Here is an 18,324-nt window from a genome sequence, read left to right on the forward strand (position 1 = left end):
CTCCCTGGACACATGCCCACACCCAGTAACGCCGAATCCCGCCCTAGCACTAACCCTGCAGAGCACAGAAGTAATTCACAAAAAGTTGGGCAATTCAAAGTTACAGTTTCCACAGCAACCGGCACTCAGACCATTTGGGTAGCTGAAGCTTTTCCTCTTAGCATTCACTCTTTTTCTCCCCAAATAGCATTTTTTTTCTTATTATTAAAGTAATACATGTTCATTGGAGAACATATGGAAATTACAGACAAGTGTAAAGGAGAAAATAAAAATCACCCTTAATCTCACCACTCGAGGTGATCCAATGTCAACATTTTGATGTATTCTCCATTCGTCTAGTTTTTTTTTTTTTTCATGCATAAAAGGATACAATTTTTGAAAATTGGGACTCTAGTGAAATTACTGTTTTATCATTTGGTTTCTTCCACTTAAAAATATATTGTGAGACTTCCCAATAGCCTTACACATTCTTTGAGAATATGATTTTTAATGGCTTCATGGTACTCTTTCATATAGATAAAACATATTCTATCTAACCAATCTATTGTTGAACATTTAGGTGGTTCTCCTTTTTTTCTTTTGCTATTTTAAATAATACTACAGTGAACAGCCTTTTACATAAATTTGTGTGTATGTCTCTGATTAAGTAACCAGATTAGAATAAATTCATAGAACTAAGATTACTGTTCAAACACAATGAACATGCTAATGATTTTAATACGCATGATCAAATCACCCTCTGGAAAGGTTGAAGCAATGTGTACTTCTACCTGTAATGTAGACTCTTCTTTAAAAAAGAAAACAAAAACAAAAACAAAAATACCCTCAAACTGAAAATTTGGTTGGGTTTAAATGAAATCTGTACAACTTATAAAAATTACATTTCCTTCAATTGAAGCATCCTCTCCTATATTTTTAATGAATTTTCTTATTTCTATAACCACCTACTAACATCCTTTGCCCTCTGTTTCTATGGGGTATTCATCTTTTCCTCTGATTTATAAGAGCTCCTTATGCATAAAGATAATAATCCTTTGCCATATTTGTGGCACATATGTTCTCTCAGTTTGTCATTGGATTTTTATTTTGTTTACGGCATTTTTAAAGTGTAGAAGTTTCAAATATTGTTGTAACTCACATCTCTCCTTCTTTTCCTTTATGATTTTGTCATTTGATTTTTATGCTTTGGCAGACCTTCTCCACTCTGCGATCATTTAAATATTTACCTATCTGTTGCTTTCCAGTTATTTTATGACTGTGTGGTTTGGGTTTTACATGGACTGCCCTAAACCCCGTGAGTTTCACGTAGAGGTGGGGTTCTGAATTTGCTTGTTTAATGGTCCTAAGGCTGGAGTTGGGTGATAGATGGTTGCCAGGGAGATACAGGAATTGACTTGTCTGCTGCTCCTGCCTTTCAGGAGCTCTCAGCCTGGCAGGCACCTTTCCACAGGGCCCCAGGGTTTTTGCTAGTGAATGGAAGAAATGAACAAGAAGAGGGAAATAGCTGTTCCGCGATTACACACTGAAAAAGGTGCACCTCACGTGGCTCTGTTTCCCATCTGAGATGGGGGAGGTGGAGGATGGGGAGCGCCAGATGTAGGAAGAGCTGGTGAGCAGCTCCAGTCTCAGCACGTGAAAAATCAAGAGATTGGATTTCAAATCTGAAATTAACCATCACTCTATTTGCAAGATGAGGAGCTAGAGGCAGTTTTGCTGGCATTGCATATCATCGAATACCAAGTTCTCATGAAGAGGGACTGAGGGAAGAAGGAGCCTGGAATTTCAGCTCCCCAGAGATATGGACTGTATCTTCTGTCCAGCACCCCACGGGCCTAAGAGTTGGTAAGTACCAGGCAGGATGGTGTCATCCTAAGCAAGAGGGTGGTTGCCACCAGCCAGCATCCGGGAAGATGCCACTGCAGACTGCCCCCTTGGTCCAGCCTCAGGTGATTACCGCCTTCTGGCATCCCTATTTCAGTCCAGCCTCCGAAACTTTACTGAGGGTCTCTGCTCAGTTTCTGAAGTCAACTCTGCATGTGCTAACAAGGCAAGGGGTTTGTTCATTCATTCCACAGGTTTATTGAGTGTCCACTATTTGTATAGTCCTGTGTTCAGCCTTGTAGATCTATTCCTTTTAAACCAGGCATAAAATATTTCCCTTCCATCTCCCCCTCTCCATTTTCTCTCCTTAGACCCCTTTAAAAAAAAAAAAAACCTGCAACCCTCTATCTTGAATCTCATGTCCTCCAGCCATCACCCTGCCTCAGCTGTCATGTTCCAGGCTGCACTAGTTACCTGGGCATTGGAGAAGATTATAACCACTAACATTTACTGAATGCTCCCTGTGTTGGCACTGAAGGCTGTAAATACATGATCTCTCATAACCTTTATCCAAGAACTTTCATTCAACAAATATTAAGTGCCTACCATGTGACAGACTCTTCTAGTGCACAGGACAGACTGGTGAATAAACCAAAGATTCCTGTCCTCATGAAGCTTATATCCTAGCTGCGGGTTGGGGATGGGAATAGACAAAACAAAGAAACACAATAAATGAAGAAATTATATGTAGGTTGGAAGGTGATAAATATGATAGAAAGAAGTGGGGAGAGATTAGGTGGCCCAAGAGTACCAAGGCTGGGACATGGGAAGGCCTCCTTGAGAAGAGGGCCTTGAGGCAGAGATGTGAAGGAGGTGAGGATGTGTGCCATAGAGATATGAGGGGAAATGCCCTAAGACATGCCTGTTATGGTCAAGAAACAAAAAGGAGGCTGGGTGAATAAGGCAAAAAATGGTAGGAACTGAGGTCAGAGAGGTGGAAATGGGCCATTGTGAGCACTGTGGCTCCTACTCAGGTGAGCTGGGGATAAATGGAGGATTTTAAGCAGAAGAGAAAACTGATGTGACCTGAAGGTTAATTTAATTATTTTATTTTATTTTACTTTACTATTCTATTCTATTCTATTTTATTTTATTTTATTTTATTTTTTGTGACCTGCAGATTTAACGGCTCATCCTGGCTGCTACATTGAGAATATGCTGGGGGTTTGGGGCAGGCATGGTGGCCAAGAGACCAGTTAGGTGGCTGTTGTGATAACTCAGTAGAGAGTGTGTGGCCCTGGCTAGGGTGTTAACAGTGGAGAAGAGAAGTGTTCAGCTTCCAGAGATACTCTAAAAGCAAAGCCAACAGGGGTTCCTGGTGGGTTGGATATATATTGGGAGAGCAAGAGCAGTTATCACTCCAAGATGTTCAGGCAACACCGCTGGAAGTCTGGAGTTGCTCTTTGCTGAGATGACAAAGGCAGCAGGTGGAGCAGGTTTGGGGGAGGGTAGACAGTGGACCCTTGGGGTTGGATATATTGCGTTTGAGGAGCCTGTGAGATACCTCAGTGGCCATGTGAGTAGAACGTCATAGGGATGGCATTTAAAGTCATGACCTTGGATGAGACCACAAGGGAGAAAGTGTAGAAAAAGATGAGAAGTCCAAACACTGAGGCCTGGGATATCCTACACCAAAAGGTTGGGGAGAGGAGGAGCAACCAGCAAAGGAGACTGACAAGTGAAGAACCATGAAGGGTGAAGGCAAATCCAGAGAGTGTGGGTCCTGGCAGGGGCTTGGGGAGGGGATGTATCTAAGAGGAAGAAGTGACCACTGGCTCAAATGCTCCTGGGGAGACAAGAAGGATTAGGATTGGGAATTGGCCCCTGGGTCTTACCCAGAAATGGATATTATACCCATTTTAAGGTGAGGAAAGGGAATCTTAGGGAGAAGATCCAAAGTCACAGAGTTAGGAGCACCAGAGCTACAACATAAGACAAGGTCTATACAAAGCCCAGCCTGCCTGCTTCTCATACTAACCCCTCAGACTCTGAGTGCTCTCTAAACCAAAGGAATGGCTCTGACACCCATGGATTCTCACTCCCAATGGACTATTCATACCCATGAAGTTGAACAGTCCCTGCAGGTCAGGGAAAACTGGGGATGAGCAGAGGATCACAAGCACAACTGTAAGTATCTTTTTAATGCCGAGTGGGATGTGAGGGGATTCTCAGAGTAAGCGTTGTCTGCCTGGCCCTGCTTTCCTTCCAACTGTCTGTTTCATCCACTTAATTAGGGCCTGGCCCCTGAGGACATTTCAAGTTAGTGGCCCCTGGTTTAATGAATTCCAGTCCAGAGATACATGTATTTGAATTGAAGGACATTTCCACAACCAACCGGCAAAGGGAGAGACGGGGCGAGGGGTGCAGAGGCGTGCAGAGCCAACCCAAATCCAGGACCCTCCACGTCTCCATTACCGGATAGGTCTCGATTGTCTGACCCCCCCGGGGCAATGCCTTCCTGGCCAGTGTGCGGGCTCTCCTTGCCTGGGGCAGGATGATAGTCACCGACCTCCCTCTGGTGTCAGCTCTTGCAACTGCAGCCCCAGGAGACAGCAGGAGGCTATGTATGCCTTTTCATACATGCAGGGCCTGGAGAGCCACGCCTAGGAGCCCTCCTTCTCCCGTCTGAGCCTCGTCTGCCTCTGCCCGGGGCAGGTCTGGTGCTCTAGACCACAGGTATGAGCCCTCTGCATTCCCAATTGCGATGGAAATAAGTAAGACGTGGAAATCAGGATGTCTGATGGCTCACCCTGGTTCTCCCTTAGGTTAGCAGTACAGACCTGTAGACCTACAAGAAACCAAGGGTCTCTGACTTGTGCACACCCCTGCACGCCCCCACTCCCCAAACCCCATCTCTCCCTTTGCTAAGTCATTTGATATTTCAAGGCCCATTTGGAAAGGGAGGTGATGGAACAACAGGAGCTCTACTCCTCTACCTACTCCTTCCCCGCTTGCCTTAGGGGCTGGCTTCTGCCCTGGACCTGGAGCTGCGTGGCTGCAGTGGCAGTTGGGAAATAGCTCGGGCCATTTGGGGCATACTACAGGTTGCCTCCTACTCTCAAGGGGATGAGCTCTGGAGCCCATACAGACCTGGGTTCAAATCCTGACTCTGTCACTCATGAGCTCTGGATTCTTTCTGTGCCTCAGTTTCCTGACCTGTAAAATGAAGGTAATCCTACCTACTGTGCTAGGTGGCTGTAGGGCTTTAGTGCCACAATGCTCGTGGGGCACTTAGCACAGAGCCTGACCATGTGGAAAACAGTCAGTAAATGTGGCTATGTAGTAAATGCTTGGGGACGACAGGGATGCAGGGGGCCCAGGAAAGAAGAGCACAGTACAAGAGCCAGGGATTTGAGTCTGAGCTTTATCACTACACTTAACACATCTGTGCACTAGGGCACGCTAATGTCCACAAGGCTGTAAGGAGACTCAAATGGGGTTTGAGGCAATAAGTAGATGGCTACTGGGCTCTGAGGCTGAACATCTGCCTTCTCCGGCTAACCCTGGGCCAAGGATCCCCAGTGTGGGCAGAGACACCTGCCTGGCCCATCTCTTGGGACTGATCGGAGATAAGAGCTGTCATGACAAGGAAAAGTGCTTTGAAAACTGGAATGCTTATACTCTCGTTACCAAGAGACACCACCCCCCACCCCGTCCCCTGCCAGCACGCTGCACTTAGCTCCATATCATAGCACAGATCTCACTGCACAAAAACTGCCTCCTTCTTGCCATCTTCGAGCATACAAAGGTTTCTGCCATCAGGGAGTTTACATTCTAGTTAGAGAGACACAAAAGAAATCGAATAGCAGCAATACCCAAGATGACAGCAGGGGCAGGAGTGAGTGGATCCTGCCCGCTGCAAAGTCTCAGTAGAAACATCAGGTTGAGGGGAGCACAATTCCCAAAAGGGAAGCTAAGCCACAGGAAAACTGGCCACTGGCTTGGGCAAAGATGGACAAACCCTTGCATGGTGAAGAAGGTGCTGGCACTGGAGTCAGGAGGCCCAAGTGGTAGCCTAGGCTCTGTGTTAATCCGAAAAGGCTTCATGCTGTAGGATTCCAACTCTGACATTCTGGAAAAGGCAAAAGGTATGTAGACAGCAAAAAGATCAGTAGTTGCCAGGGGTTGGGAGATGAGTACGCAGAGCACAGAGGATTTTTAGAACAGTGAAACTACTCTGTATGATACTATAATGATGGACACATGTCATTATACATCTGTCCAAACCTATACAATGTAAGACAGCAAGAGGGAACTCTAAAGTAAACTCTGGACTCTGGGGGCGTAGGTTCATCAGCTGTAACAAATGTACCACTCCAGTGGGGGCTGTGCAGGGGCATACAGGAAATCTCTGTAATTTCCACTCAATTTTTCTGTGAACCTAAAATTGACCAGCATTGAGGGTGCACTGGTAAGAGAGTGAGATACCTCAAAGTCCACACCTATAACCTCCTCTTTAGGCCACCATCTTTTCTCTCCAGTGACAGCAGGCAACAAGTCATTGTACATTCAAAATTTGAGTATCTGTCCCTCCAAATGGCTCCAACCAGGGGCAGGCAGCTATTTTAAAATCCAAGAAGCCTCTGCTTACACTGCCACCAGTCAGCTCTGAACAGATCCCACACACGCATGAAGAGCCCCACACAGACACTTGCTGAATGACCTTTTTTTAAAAAAACCAGGATGCAAACCCAGTGAACTCTCCTTTCAGATCCCACATGCCCCGCACCCCCCACCCCGAGGAGTGGCCCACACAGTTGTTTTTTTGTTTTTGTTTTTCAAAGAAACATTATTTGATCTGAAAAACATCTGGAACCTGTTTCCCCACACTTGACTGGAAGCTTTCAGCCGACATCAGATGTCCCACCGCTGAGCAAACACCCTGTTTGCCTGTGCTTGGAGGAGCCCCACCGTGGACTGGGGATAGGCGGTTCGATTAAAAAGCTCGGGAGGGTCAGGCGCAGGTCTGACCATGGGTTCTGCAACCCCCAGAGCAGTGAAAAGTGGGGGAGGGGGGGGGCCGGGAGTGGGGGTAAAGAGGACTGAAAATAAAGGTCAAGGCCAAGAAGTTTCCCAATGAAGCCACCCAGGCGCAAAACATCGCCACGCGAGCGCTTCCGAGTTCATTCTTACAAAGACAACCATTCACATTCTTACTTTCAGGAGGCGCTCCTCGTGGGCAGGGCTGGGATGTGTTTTCGCTTGTGTGCCTGGCTCCTTTAACAGCGTCCCGCACAGGGGCCCAGAGGAGGCCCCCACGAGGACCCGCCCCAGCGAGCGGATGCGTGAGTGGCACCCCAAGTCCGGCGTGCACTTCGTAGGCCGTGTCGGGCATTTTCGCCACGAGCATCTTTGCCACAAACATCTTTGCCGCATAAACAGTCGGCCGTAAGGCAATTTTGCCGTAAAAGATGATGAAAAGTAGCTGGCCGACGGTTTAGTTTGTTTGACAGTTTGGTTTCATTTCTCCATTTTATACTATATAACCTTAGCCCTCACCACGACCTGTATGTACAGTGACGCAGAGTTTTCAACCCACATATCTCATAGAACTTTGGAATGTGGATCAGTGCACATGTGACCAGATGCCAAGAACTAACAGCCGTGTAGAAGGCTGTCACAGCGCCGTGCAAAGCTCAGTTATAGATGCGCATCCTGGTATTTGGAAACTGATACCTCTCAAATGCAGGAAGACATTTTAGTGAAAAAAGTGTGATGCTGAAAAAGGAGACGAATCAACAAGAAAAAAAAATGTATAACACGACGAATGAAAGACTTTGAAGACAAGTACCTAGGTACAATCCACAAAATCAGTTATTTGTGTGGAGTTGCCATGAAGCTACACTATGCCTTTTGAATGTATTCAAATATTTTATATTTCAGAATAGTCTTTTTAATTTTGTTGTTTTTCATGTTTCATTATGTCATTTTTCATGAATGTCCCTTTCATTTTTCATGATTTTAGTTTTGCAGCAAAATTGCCTTAGCCAATTAGTCGTGCAGCAAAAATGTTTGCAGCAAGGATGCTTATGCACGAAACTACCTAGAACTCCATCTGTTTTCAAGTAACAGGATGGAGTCCAGAGGCAACACTATGTAGCTGAAAGTCAGTGGACTGGAAGGGATCTAAGGCTGGCTCTTCCCCTTCCTAACTTTGGCAAGTGTGACCTTGGGAGGTCCCCTCATCTGCAGTTATGGGAATAATCCCTACTCTCCCCAACTCCCAACATGGTTAGGAGGATCGTGTGAAATCCTACCTGAGAAGTTCCTCTGCAACTTCAAAATCTGACTGCAAGGGTTGGAAATGGTGACAAGCATTGCCCCTCTTTCACTGGGTCCTGTCATGACCAGTGGCATTGCCACAGCAGATGGCCAAGAGGCCTGGGTGATTTTAGCAGACTTGGTCCAGGGACAAAGGATAAACTGACACATGAGCAGGTTCTCCTTCATGCACGCCTCCTCTACTGGGCACCGGGTGCCCTCCTCACCTACCTTCCCAGGTCTTGCTCTGCCTATCAGCCCTGCTCCCTGCTCTGAGCCTCAAACCCACACAGGCCTCCTTCCACTCCTTGTACTCTTCAGACTACAAATCTGTCTCTTACAATGACAGCTGACACCATTTGCTAAGCTTATGTCACATGTTAGGCATTGGGTTAGGGTTGCAGGTCATGAATTCTCCCCTAAATCATCACTCAGTGAATTGCTGACCCCCCCCCCTTGTTCTGGGTTTACTGTCTGCTCCCAGGCCCCTGTTCTGGAACTCTTCTGTCCATCCTCAAGAGCAGTGCCAGGGAATTTGCCAAATCCCAGTGGCTCTCCCCAGCCTGGCCCTGCGGCTGCTTCTCTCCGAGTCTGAGCCTGGCAGCCACCCCTTTCCATTCCTGCCTCTCTGACCCTTCACCTTCCCGACCTCTGTCTGAAATGCCCACAAAGTGCAACTTTCTCGCATTCACACCCGAAGCCCTTCTGCCCTCCAGATAGCATCTCACCTCTGTGTGAGGGGCTCTGCTACCTGTGCTCCAGCTCACAGGTCCAGCAGCTGGGGAGACCCCTCACCCCTCCTGGGGCACAGTGAGCACACCTCTCTCTCCTCCTCTTCCTGCTCACCCACGTGCCGGGGCCTGGGGCCTCGGAAGCTTCTGCTGTGCTTCCCACCCTTGACCTCTGAGGTCCCTTTATTTACCTCGTTCCCTTTATTTGACCTCCACCATCCCTGTGATTCTCCTTCTCAGATATGCACTTCTCCAATGGGCCCATTATCTCTAATTTCTGCTGTTTGGGGCATTGCCTTTCCACTGGCTCCTTCCTGTCAGCACTTAAATAGCTCAGGTGCCCCTTGTCTCCCTGAAAACTTCTGGTGTGTGTGTCCCACACTACCACGTCCTCTCCTCATTCAGTCCTCCCTCCCTGTCAGAGCTCCCCAAAGATTCTACCACCTCAAAGATTCCATGCCCTGCCCCCTGACACTGAGGACCCAAATCTAGGCCTCCAGCCTTGCCTTCACTTCCCAGCGAGCTCAGTGGGCAGCTGCCTCTGGGTGCATGCAGGGTCCTCAGATTCAGCATCTGCAGAGTTGCTGGCCTTTGTCTCTATAGATCTAGTTCTTCTCTTGTGTCCCTTGGTAGAAGCCAAAATAATGGGACAGTGCCCTACCACACCTGGTAATTATTAACCACACTTCCCCTCACTCCCCAGAGCGTCTTGTTTTGGAGGATGAGTTATATGCTAAGCCTCACCCTTGCTCACCTGCCTGGTCATCACAGATACCCAAGGGTCACACTAACCCTCCCTCCGCCACGACCCCCACTCCTCCTCAGTCACCAAGCTCTATGGATTCCATTCTTTCTATCTCTCAAATCCATGCCACAGTTCACGCCCTCACATCAAGGGCTTCAGCAGGGTGCTCTCCCTGCCTTCAACCTCCTCTTTCTTCCATTCTTCCACCTGTGCTGCCAGACTGACCATCCTGAATTGCTAATCTGGTCACATTCCCCAGTCCCTCCCCAACCTGGCTTCAAGATAAAATCCAGACTCCACACCAGGGCAAGCAGTGTCTGTGGCCCCTTACATAGTGGCCCTGTCCTCTCCTGAGCCTCCTCCCTTACCCGGCCATCTGGGCCCCCCCACCCCCCTGCCCTGCCTATTCACTGTCTGCAGTTCAGCTCTGGGTACCTCTTCCTGGAGGCCTCCCCAGACTGACTCAGCTTGGCTGCCCCACCTGGTCCTCATGGTAACCGCAGCTCATCCACTGCAACACTGATACCACGCAACTCTGTCTGTCTCCCGACCTAGGCTGGGAGCTCCATGGTGGAGCCTTTTGTTTTTTGACTTTGAGGCACTACCATGGTGTCTGTGTGTTCCATAGATATTTGTTAAGTGCATCACTTCGTATTCCTAACGCTGAATTATGCCTGGCCACCCCCGGCATGTATGCGTGCTCCTCCTCTGCCCCTTCTTTCCCTGAAGGAGAGAATCTGCTCCATCCCTCATGGGCTGCTCTACCCAGCATTCCTCTGAGTGTCAGGAGCCCCACGTCCCTCCTCCACTAATCATTTTGTGACCAGCAGGCCCTATTTTTCTGCTCTGTGTGTAAAGAGAAGGATGGGAAGTGGACTAGTTAGCTCTGAGGTCTCTTGCAGCAAGGAGAGTCTGTGACTCTACCACAAGTGTCCAGACTTGTGTGTATACCTTGGGCCCGTGAGGACAAGGAGGTGGCCCCCCAGGAGGCAGTAACACAGACCCTACAGGCCCAGGGTGGGGTAGGGCTATGCCTGTCCCGTCTGTTTGGAGGATACTCAGAGTTGCCTGCTTTCTGGGATGGAGAGAGGAGCCAAGCCTGCCTGGAAACCGGAGGGACCCCAGGACTCCTTGTTCCTTCTCTCTAATGCAATGCACATTCCCCACTTAAAGGTAATTTCTTCACTTCAAAAGGATTCCAGCTGGTTAAATTCAAGGTGAAGAATAGGCCTCAGTCAAGAAGCTTCTCAGGGGCCTTTCGGTTTACATCATCTTGAGAAGGGATGCATTTTAAGACGCTTGCCTCTTAATGTTTGTCAAAGCACCAGGAGAGAAAGCTTCCTCTTATTTCAACACCTCTCTTAACTCTTGGGGTTGTTGGCACAGGGACCATCCATATTTCCCTGCACTGCTTTGCCTTTTGGAAAACCCACTGGATTTCTCTCCTGGCTTTTCTCTTCCCAACCCTGAGCCCACGCCCACCCTGGGTAGAGGAGAGACTTGTACTGGCTTCAGCAGCTTTTCTTCAGGCTGCCCCAGACACCCAACAGCTAAAAGGCAAACCATGGGACTCACACATCTTATAGTTCACCACACTCCAGGAGGTGTCCTTCCAGCAGCCATTCATTCATTCATTCATTCACCCCCTCACCTAGTCAGTCAACATGGGGCCTGCAATGCTGGTAGGGGCTGTGGGTGGCCTTGCTTTCCTAGAGCTTACAAACTTGTCAAGGCTATGGGAGATATGAACAAGCAATCACAATACAAGACAGAAGGAAGTAAACTCTAGGTCTGATGGGTAGGGGGCATTTAAAAAGCTCAGAGAGGGGGCACCTGGGTGGCTCAGTCGGTTGAGCGTCTGACTTCGGCTCAGGTCACGATCTCGTGGTTCTTGGGTTCGAGCCCCACCCTGGGCTCTGTGCTGACAGCTCGGAGCCTGGAGCCTGCTTCAGATTCTGTGTCTCCCTCCGCCCTCTCTCTCTGTGCTCTTCCCTCCCCTGCTCATGCTCTGTCTCTCTGTCTCTCTTTCTCTCAAAAATAAATAAACATTAAATTTTTTTTAAGATAGTTCAGAGATAGAAGACACCAGCCAGGGATGAAGATAGGGCCAAGAGAGAGATAGGGAAGTCTTCTTAGAAGCAGCAGCATTTTGGTACGGGCAGGGTGTCCCAGTAGGCAGGGTACAAATATGGAAAGTGGCCTGAACAAAGATGTACAGGCAGGAAGACCTCTGGTAGGCACATAGGCACTGTCCCAGGCCCACAGCGCCTCTCCTGACGGTTTGCTTGGTGATGGTGGGGGGCTCCCAAGACATGTCCACTGGCAGCTGCTGCTTTGGTGGCATTGCTTTAATCACTTTGAAGCAAGGCACTATCCCCACATAGCCAGTCACAACCTGCTTGTCCTTTCTCAGTAGGCCCTGGGCCCAGAGGAAATGCCTTCAATCCCATGCTTTGTCACTAAGGACTCGGGCTCCCCTGCCCACACTCTTGAGAGACCCTATTCCCAGAGAGCAGCCCTTCCTCTCCAACTGTTCCAGTTTCTCTCTCTCTAAAGGTGTTTGTTCCCTCGACACCTTAAGGGAAGCTCTAGCCATCATATCATTTCTCATTACCCCTAGCCTATCTCCACCTCTTCACCACCACCCTCCTTAGCAAACACTGCTTTCTGTCCCAAGAAAGCTTCCATTCAGCAAGCCCTCCCACCCCGCCCCCGTCCCCTGACTGTGCCAGTGCCCTGGTGTCTCTGCTGAGAGCCGTTACCAGTGGTCTCCTCTGGGGGAACCATCCTCATTTGCCCTCAGCTTTTGTAGATTTAGTGGGGTTACCCAAGGTCACTGGTTCAAGGATAGGCATGTGATCTAAGCAGGACAAATCCTGGGATTTTTAATGGTTGAAAAGTGTCAATCTATTTTCACTGGGATTGATAAACTAGTAAAAACAAATCTGAAGCTAATGGGGTTGTCTTTGCCACCACAAGGAGAGTCTATTTACACATAAAACCAGCATAGAAAAAAGTAGAGAAAGGGAAAAATAGATTTTTGGTGACATTGTTTGGGCACCTGGATCCAGCCATGCCTGAAGCTATTCCTGGAGTTTTCATTTTGTGAACCAATAGTTTCTTCCCTCTTTTGGCACAAGCTGGTTAGAGTTGGCTTTTGTCACTCATCACTGACAGTCTCAACTAAAGAGATACTTCACTTGCAGACTTGATGAAAACTTTAAATGAAATGACACACAAATAGTACCCAGCATAAAGTGGGTACCACTCGATTAATGGTGTTTTTTGATAACCCTGAATCACCTCGTCAAATGTCAGTTAAATTTACAAAAAAAAAAAAAAAAACAAAAACAAACAAACCCAAAACCCTCTAGTTCTATAGTAGTAGAATATTACGTTTCCTTCCTTTGTTTCTACCACTTTGACCAATTTTTTCTTTGTGAAATCTCTACTCTCCTTGGCTTTCTTAACCACAGTCCCTGCCCTTCATAAGTCTCCAGGTTTTCTGTCCTGCCCCACCTCTGGACTGAGACAGGGTGGGAAATTTCATGATCTGGAGGGAGTGATGTTTTCTCTTCATTATATGCCCACACCCCAGGACAATCGGTGTCAACTAAAAGGAATCAAATGCAGATTTCCCAAACTTGCTTCAAACCAAGTACGCCAGGTACTCAGAAAGTCTGCACTGCCATCTAGTGGACATATGCTATAACATCAGGCGGAATGGAGTCCTTTACTGAGAATCTCTCCTAGGACAGTCACTGGACTGAGAATGTGGTTGATCTCATTACTTTTCAGTGGCAAAGCCAAGGACAAGTGAATTAATGGTGAAGGTCAAGCATCTAGTCCCCACCGGGCAGCATTATACTCTTCCTTACAGGACTGGGTTCCTTCCCCGCAGCCCTCCACCTCCTGTTCCAAGTGTTAGAATCACAGTGGCCTATATCTCCTCTGCTTCTCCCACATGTCCACTGGTGTGCCCCAGGCCAGAGGTCTCCAAGGGAGGAGGGCTGACATGTGCATGTGTGTGTGTTCACGTGCATGCATGTTCATGTGCGTGAGGCTTGGGAGGGTTGAGGGAGAGAGACTCAGAGGCCTTCTCGTCACTTGCTTGCTTAGCCTCCCAGAAGAAAGGATGTTTTGTCAAGGTTGCAAACACAATAGCCTGTCAAAGCTTCATGTTTTCAATCTCATCAATTGTGAGACACATCACAATCTACTGGTTCCCTGATAGTGAAAACTGTTTAAGAAAGAGAAGCATCTACCCTCCACATCTGAGTAAACTTGCAAATTCCCTCACCCCAGAACTTGTTATTTTGTTGTTTATGTAGTCACTGCCACCAGGCCTGGACTGACAGAGGGGAAGAGCCGACGGTGGCCTCTCCCTGCCGCGGTGCACAAAGGGGACCAGAAGGCTGTGCATATGGTGTGCATGTGGTCACATCCTGACCATGGCCCTTCAGCCTCCACCCATTTGTGACCTGGTTCCTGGACACATCACAGTCCTTTTATGTAGGTTGGTATTGGCATCTCCTACTAAAACACAGCAGACAAAGCAAGGTTGCCATCCTCTCCTGACACTGTGGGGGCTCAGTGTGACCCAGGAATCAACGAAGAGAGAAACAGTGACCGGAACCCTGGAGCAGCTCCCCCAGGACATGCTCTGGCCAGTGGGAGCGGCAGCCACAGTCCACTTTCTACTTCCATGGCCCTGCCCCAGGCTCACTACACCCCCAAACCAAGGGAAGCTTCCAGAACAAGATAGTACTAACCATTTCCTAGAGGAAAGAATAGTTATTTCCAATTCCTAAAAGAGCTTCAATCTTCTATTTCAGACAAGTTTGAGCAAACGTTCCGGTGTGTTTCATACTGCGACGATGGAGTCAAGGCGCACTGTTCTGCTTGTTTAGCTACATGAGAAGCCCTGCCCATTACTAGTTAGCTCCTCCCCATTCGCCAGCCACCTTGAACCTTGAAAAGGACTCCCTACACCCCCTCTCTCTTCCTTTTCTCTGCTGACTTCAAAGCACACATCAGCCGGTCTCCACATAAACTGACGAGCCAGGCTCTGGGGCCCAGGGGCTGCAGGAGCAGGGAAAGATCCTGGCAGAGCTGCCCCACAGTCCCACTAAGGCTTCCGGTCTGCAGCCCTCCAACCGACCCCACCCTCCTCCAAGGCCAAGGGGCTGCTCTGAGGCAGGCGCATCCTATGGCATCAGCCACCTGGTACCACCAGACCCAACCCAGAGGGCCTTGCTTCAAGTCACACAAATGAGCAAGCTCAGAGGGAAACCAAGACCCACGGCCCTCCCGCTCCAGGCTTTTGCTCACTCACCTCCAAGGCCCCAGGGAACTTGACAATGGGCTCATCCCAGTGGGTGATCTTCTGTCTGTAATTGTTGCAGTCGGGGACAAACATGCAGCCAATGTTCCCCAGTTCTGGGTAGAAAACTTCAAGGCCCCTGTGGAGAGAAGGAGATAGTCAGGGGGAGTCTGGCAGGTTCAAAGCCTTCAGTCTAGCCCCATTGGAAATGTAGAGTCAAGTGGGATGGAATCCTAGGCCTGCTCCCAACTAGTCGTGGTCACTAACTAGCGTGACTGGTGTGACCTGAGAGTTACTTGACCTCTTGGTGACTCGGTTTCTTCACCTGTAGAATGGGGACACACCTGAAGTATTGGTGTGAGGAGTAAAGTAGGTGATCGACGTTTACAACAGAGCCAGCAAGTCGTCAGTGGTCAGAAAGTGTGAACTATCATCTGTATTGACTTCTCAAAAAGAGCATGCATCCTTAGACAAACCTGGTCCGTGTCTTTAAAGTAGGATTGCGTTTATAAGAACAATATTTGCACATTGCTTTTCGGGGAGGTTCTCTTTACATCAAGAAAGGTTTAGCAAATTAGCACATCCTTCTTCACGGGCACAGACGTTCGTCAACCCTAAACAAATCAAGATCCTCTGTATGTCTGGAAACCTCACCAATAGTTAAATAATCCACATCTTTGGGTCAAGCATTGCCCAATAACCTAGGCTCTCCACCTACCATTCCCTGCACTTTCAAAATGCAAATATCTCCTAGGAGGTAAAATATCTGGTCACTAAGACTGTAGTACGAATCCATTTTTCTATTTTTTTCCCTGCAAAGAAGGCCTGAATAGTAAGAATGCTCTGAGAATTGAGTTCACTGGAAGGGCTGATCCCATAACTTCACCAGGGTTAGCCTTAAGGGCTTACCTGTATCTGAGCCTCAGGGATGTATACCAGGCTGGGATGTCAAAAAGATATTTAAAAATAACAACAACAACAACAACAACAACAACAAAAACCTTGCCCTTCCTCTCTGTCCTTCTGTCACTTTATATCACCAAGACCCAGGATCTCTATAGGGTGCATTGGGTTAAGATGATTCGCTGACAGAGAAGGGGTGAATTCCTAGCCTTGCCCAAAGTCCAGCTTGGCTGACCAGCTCCACACCCTGCCAGTGGTCACCCAGAGCTGGCCATGATTCCCTTGCTGGAGGTAATGCCTGGAGGAGACCCGGTGCGAGTATAATGGGGGAGTAGATCCGGAGGGGGAGCTCCTGAGTTCTGGACCCGGGGAGAAAGGCAAGGCCTGCCTTCCAGTGGGAGGGAACTCACATTCTCCTCCTGTCCCACCCTTCCAGTGGCTCCTGAGGGCCAGAGCCTGCAACACTGAGCAGACACAGGACGTACTGTGGGCCAGCACCCCACCCCACCCCAAGCCAGCCTCAGGCCAGTTAGCTGAACTTCCGGTTTGCTGAGCACACTTGTTTCTTCTACCTCTTGGCAAGTTTACAGTAATTCCTTTGGAGGCCATGGTTTGAATGGCTTTTGAACAAGTTTTAGAGGACGGGTTTTCATTTTTCTTCCCAGCAACATTTTGGTTGTTCTGCCAAACAGCTCCCTGCCACTGCGGCTGGCGAGACCCAAGGCTGAGAGAGGGGACCCTCCACTGGCAGAGAGTTGGAGAGTCAGCACATAGCCCGGACTGGGAAAGGCCACGGGGCAGGCAGGATGGAAATGGAGGAACACAGAGGCCTCTCCCAGGAAACGAATGGGTTTACTTATTTTATCCTGGTAGAATTGCTGCAAATGTTTAAACAGTTAATCAAAATCAGCAAGCTGACGTTTGGCGAGTGGGCCTAAAGGGTAGGTGCCAGGGGACCAGGGATTAGGTCCCTGCCGCCAGCCCCTGTCACACCACAGGGCGCTGCCAGCCCAGCATCTGAAAACTACATGTTACTCCACACAGCAGGCCATGCCAGGGGGCCATGTGCAGGCCTCTGTTCTGTTCAGCAGTTTTACCAAAGGCTTGGATCAGGACACAGAAGGCAAATTTATTTGAATTGTGAGTGGCACAAAGTTGATTAATAACAACGATCAAATTGGTCGTTGATTAAAATTAACAGACGGGGGTCGCCTGGGTGGCTCAGTCGGTTAAGTGGCCGACTTCCCCTTAGGTCATGATCTCACGGTCTGTGAATTTGAGCCCCGCATTGGGCTCTGTGCTGACAGTTCAGAGCCTGGAGCCTGCTTCTGTTTCTGTGTCTCCCTCTCTCTTTGCCCCTCCTCCATTCGCGCTCTGTCTCTCTCTGCCTTTCAAAAAACATGAATAAATGTTAAAAAGAAAAAAAAAACTAACAGATGATTGGAGTGCCTGCGTGGCTCTGTTGGTTAAGCGTCCGACTCTGACTCAGGTCATGATCTCACAGTTCATGAGTTCAAGTTCTGCGTCGGGCTCTGTGATGACAGCTCAGAGCCCGGAGCCTACTTGGGATTCTGTGTCTCCCTCTCTCTGCCCCTCGCGCTCTCTCCCTCCCTCAAAAATAAATAAACATAAAAACAAAAAGTAACAGATGATCAAATCAGCCTAAAGAAAGATCTGGACAGGCCTGAGATGAACTGAATCCAAAATTAAACTTAGTTAGAATACACTTGACACCTTGTGCCATCTTCCTGCAGTGCCCTTCCTGCTCGTGGGGTACTTCACATGGGACACATTCTATTTCCATCCCCAGATTTGGGACATTTCCTGGTCAACTTCACAAGACCAAGAGGCACCTGAGAGGACGGGGGAAGGGGCAGGGGCTCTGGTCCCAGCGTGGTCACTATCTCACATTGCTTTGGGGGCAGGGTGGGGGATGGGGTGGAGGGAAGGGAATGGCATGATGGGCATTATTTCATTTCCTACCACGCCTCAAAGCGGCTGTTATCATTATTCTTATCTCCCAAATGAGTAAACCGAGGCCCAAAAGAAAGTTAAGGAACTAGCACAGGGTCTCATCGTTGGTGTGGCAGGCAGCCAGCATCATGTCCCCAGAGATCCCCACCTCCTGGTCCTCCCACCCTAGTGGGACCCCTCCCTCCCCTTGAACGGGGGCTGGATTTAGTGACTTGATTCTAACAGAGCAGATCCGGCAGCAGCGCGGGATGTCACTTCCAAGATCACGTTATAAGAAGACTGTGGCTTGTCTCACAGGCTCTGCCCCTGAGATCCTGGCTCTGTGGGAAGCCTCCGCTGTGTGGTGAACAGCCCCACGGAGAGGCCACATGGCAAGGGCCCGAGGCCTGTCAACACCCACATTAGCGAGCTCGGGAGCAGAGCACCCCGCCCCAGCCAGTCCGCTCTGCAGACGAGGCCGCGGCCGCGGGTGAGCCCTTGCTGCCCAGCCGGGCGCTGCCCAGAGC

General features: G+C 48.9%; 1 protein-coding gene across 5 annotated transcripts in view; it reads right to left on the reverse strand.

Moving 5' to 3' along the window:
- Positions 1–18,324, reverse strand: part of PEBP4 (phosphatidylethanolamine binding protein 4) — a 215,770-nt gene that overhangs the window by 181,040 nt on the left and 16,406 nt on the right. For all 5 annotated transcript variants that reach the window (XM_049631565.1, XM_049631564.1, XM_049631567.1 and 2 more), the window contains one exon: positions 14,954–15,080. In XM_049631565.1, coding sequence (XP_049487522.1) covers positions 14,954–15,080 — 127 coding nt within the window. The remainder of the gene's footprint in view (positions 1–14,953; positions 15,081–18,324) is intronic.

The sequence above is a fragment of the Panthera uncia genome, chromosome B1 (assembly GCF_023721935.1).
Source record: "Panthera uncia isolate 11264 chromosome B1, Puncia_PCG_1.0, whole genome shotgun sequence".
In the NCBI taxonomy this organism is placed as follows: domain Eukaryota; kingdom Metazoa; phylum Chordata; class Mammalia; order Carnivora; family Felidae; genus Panthera; species Panthera uncia.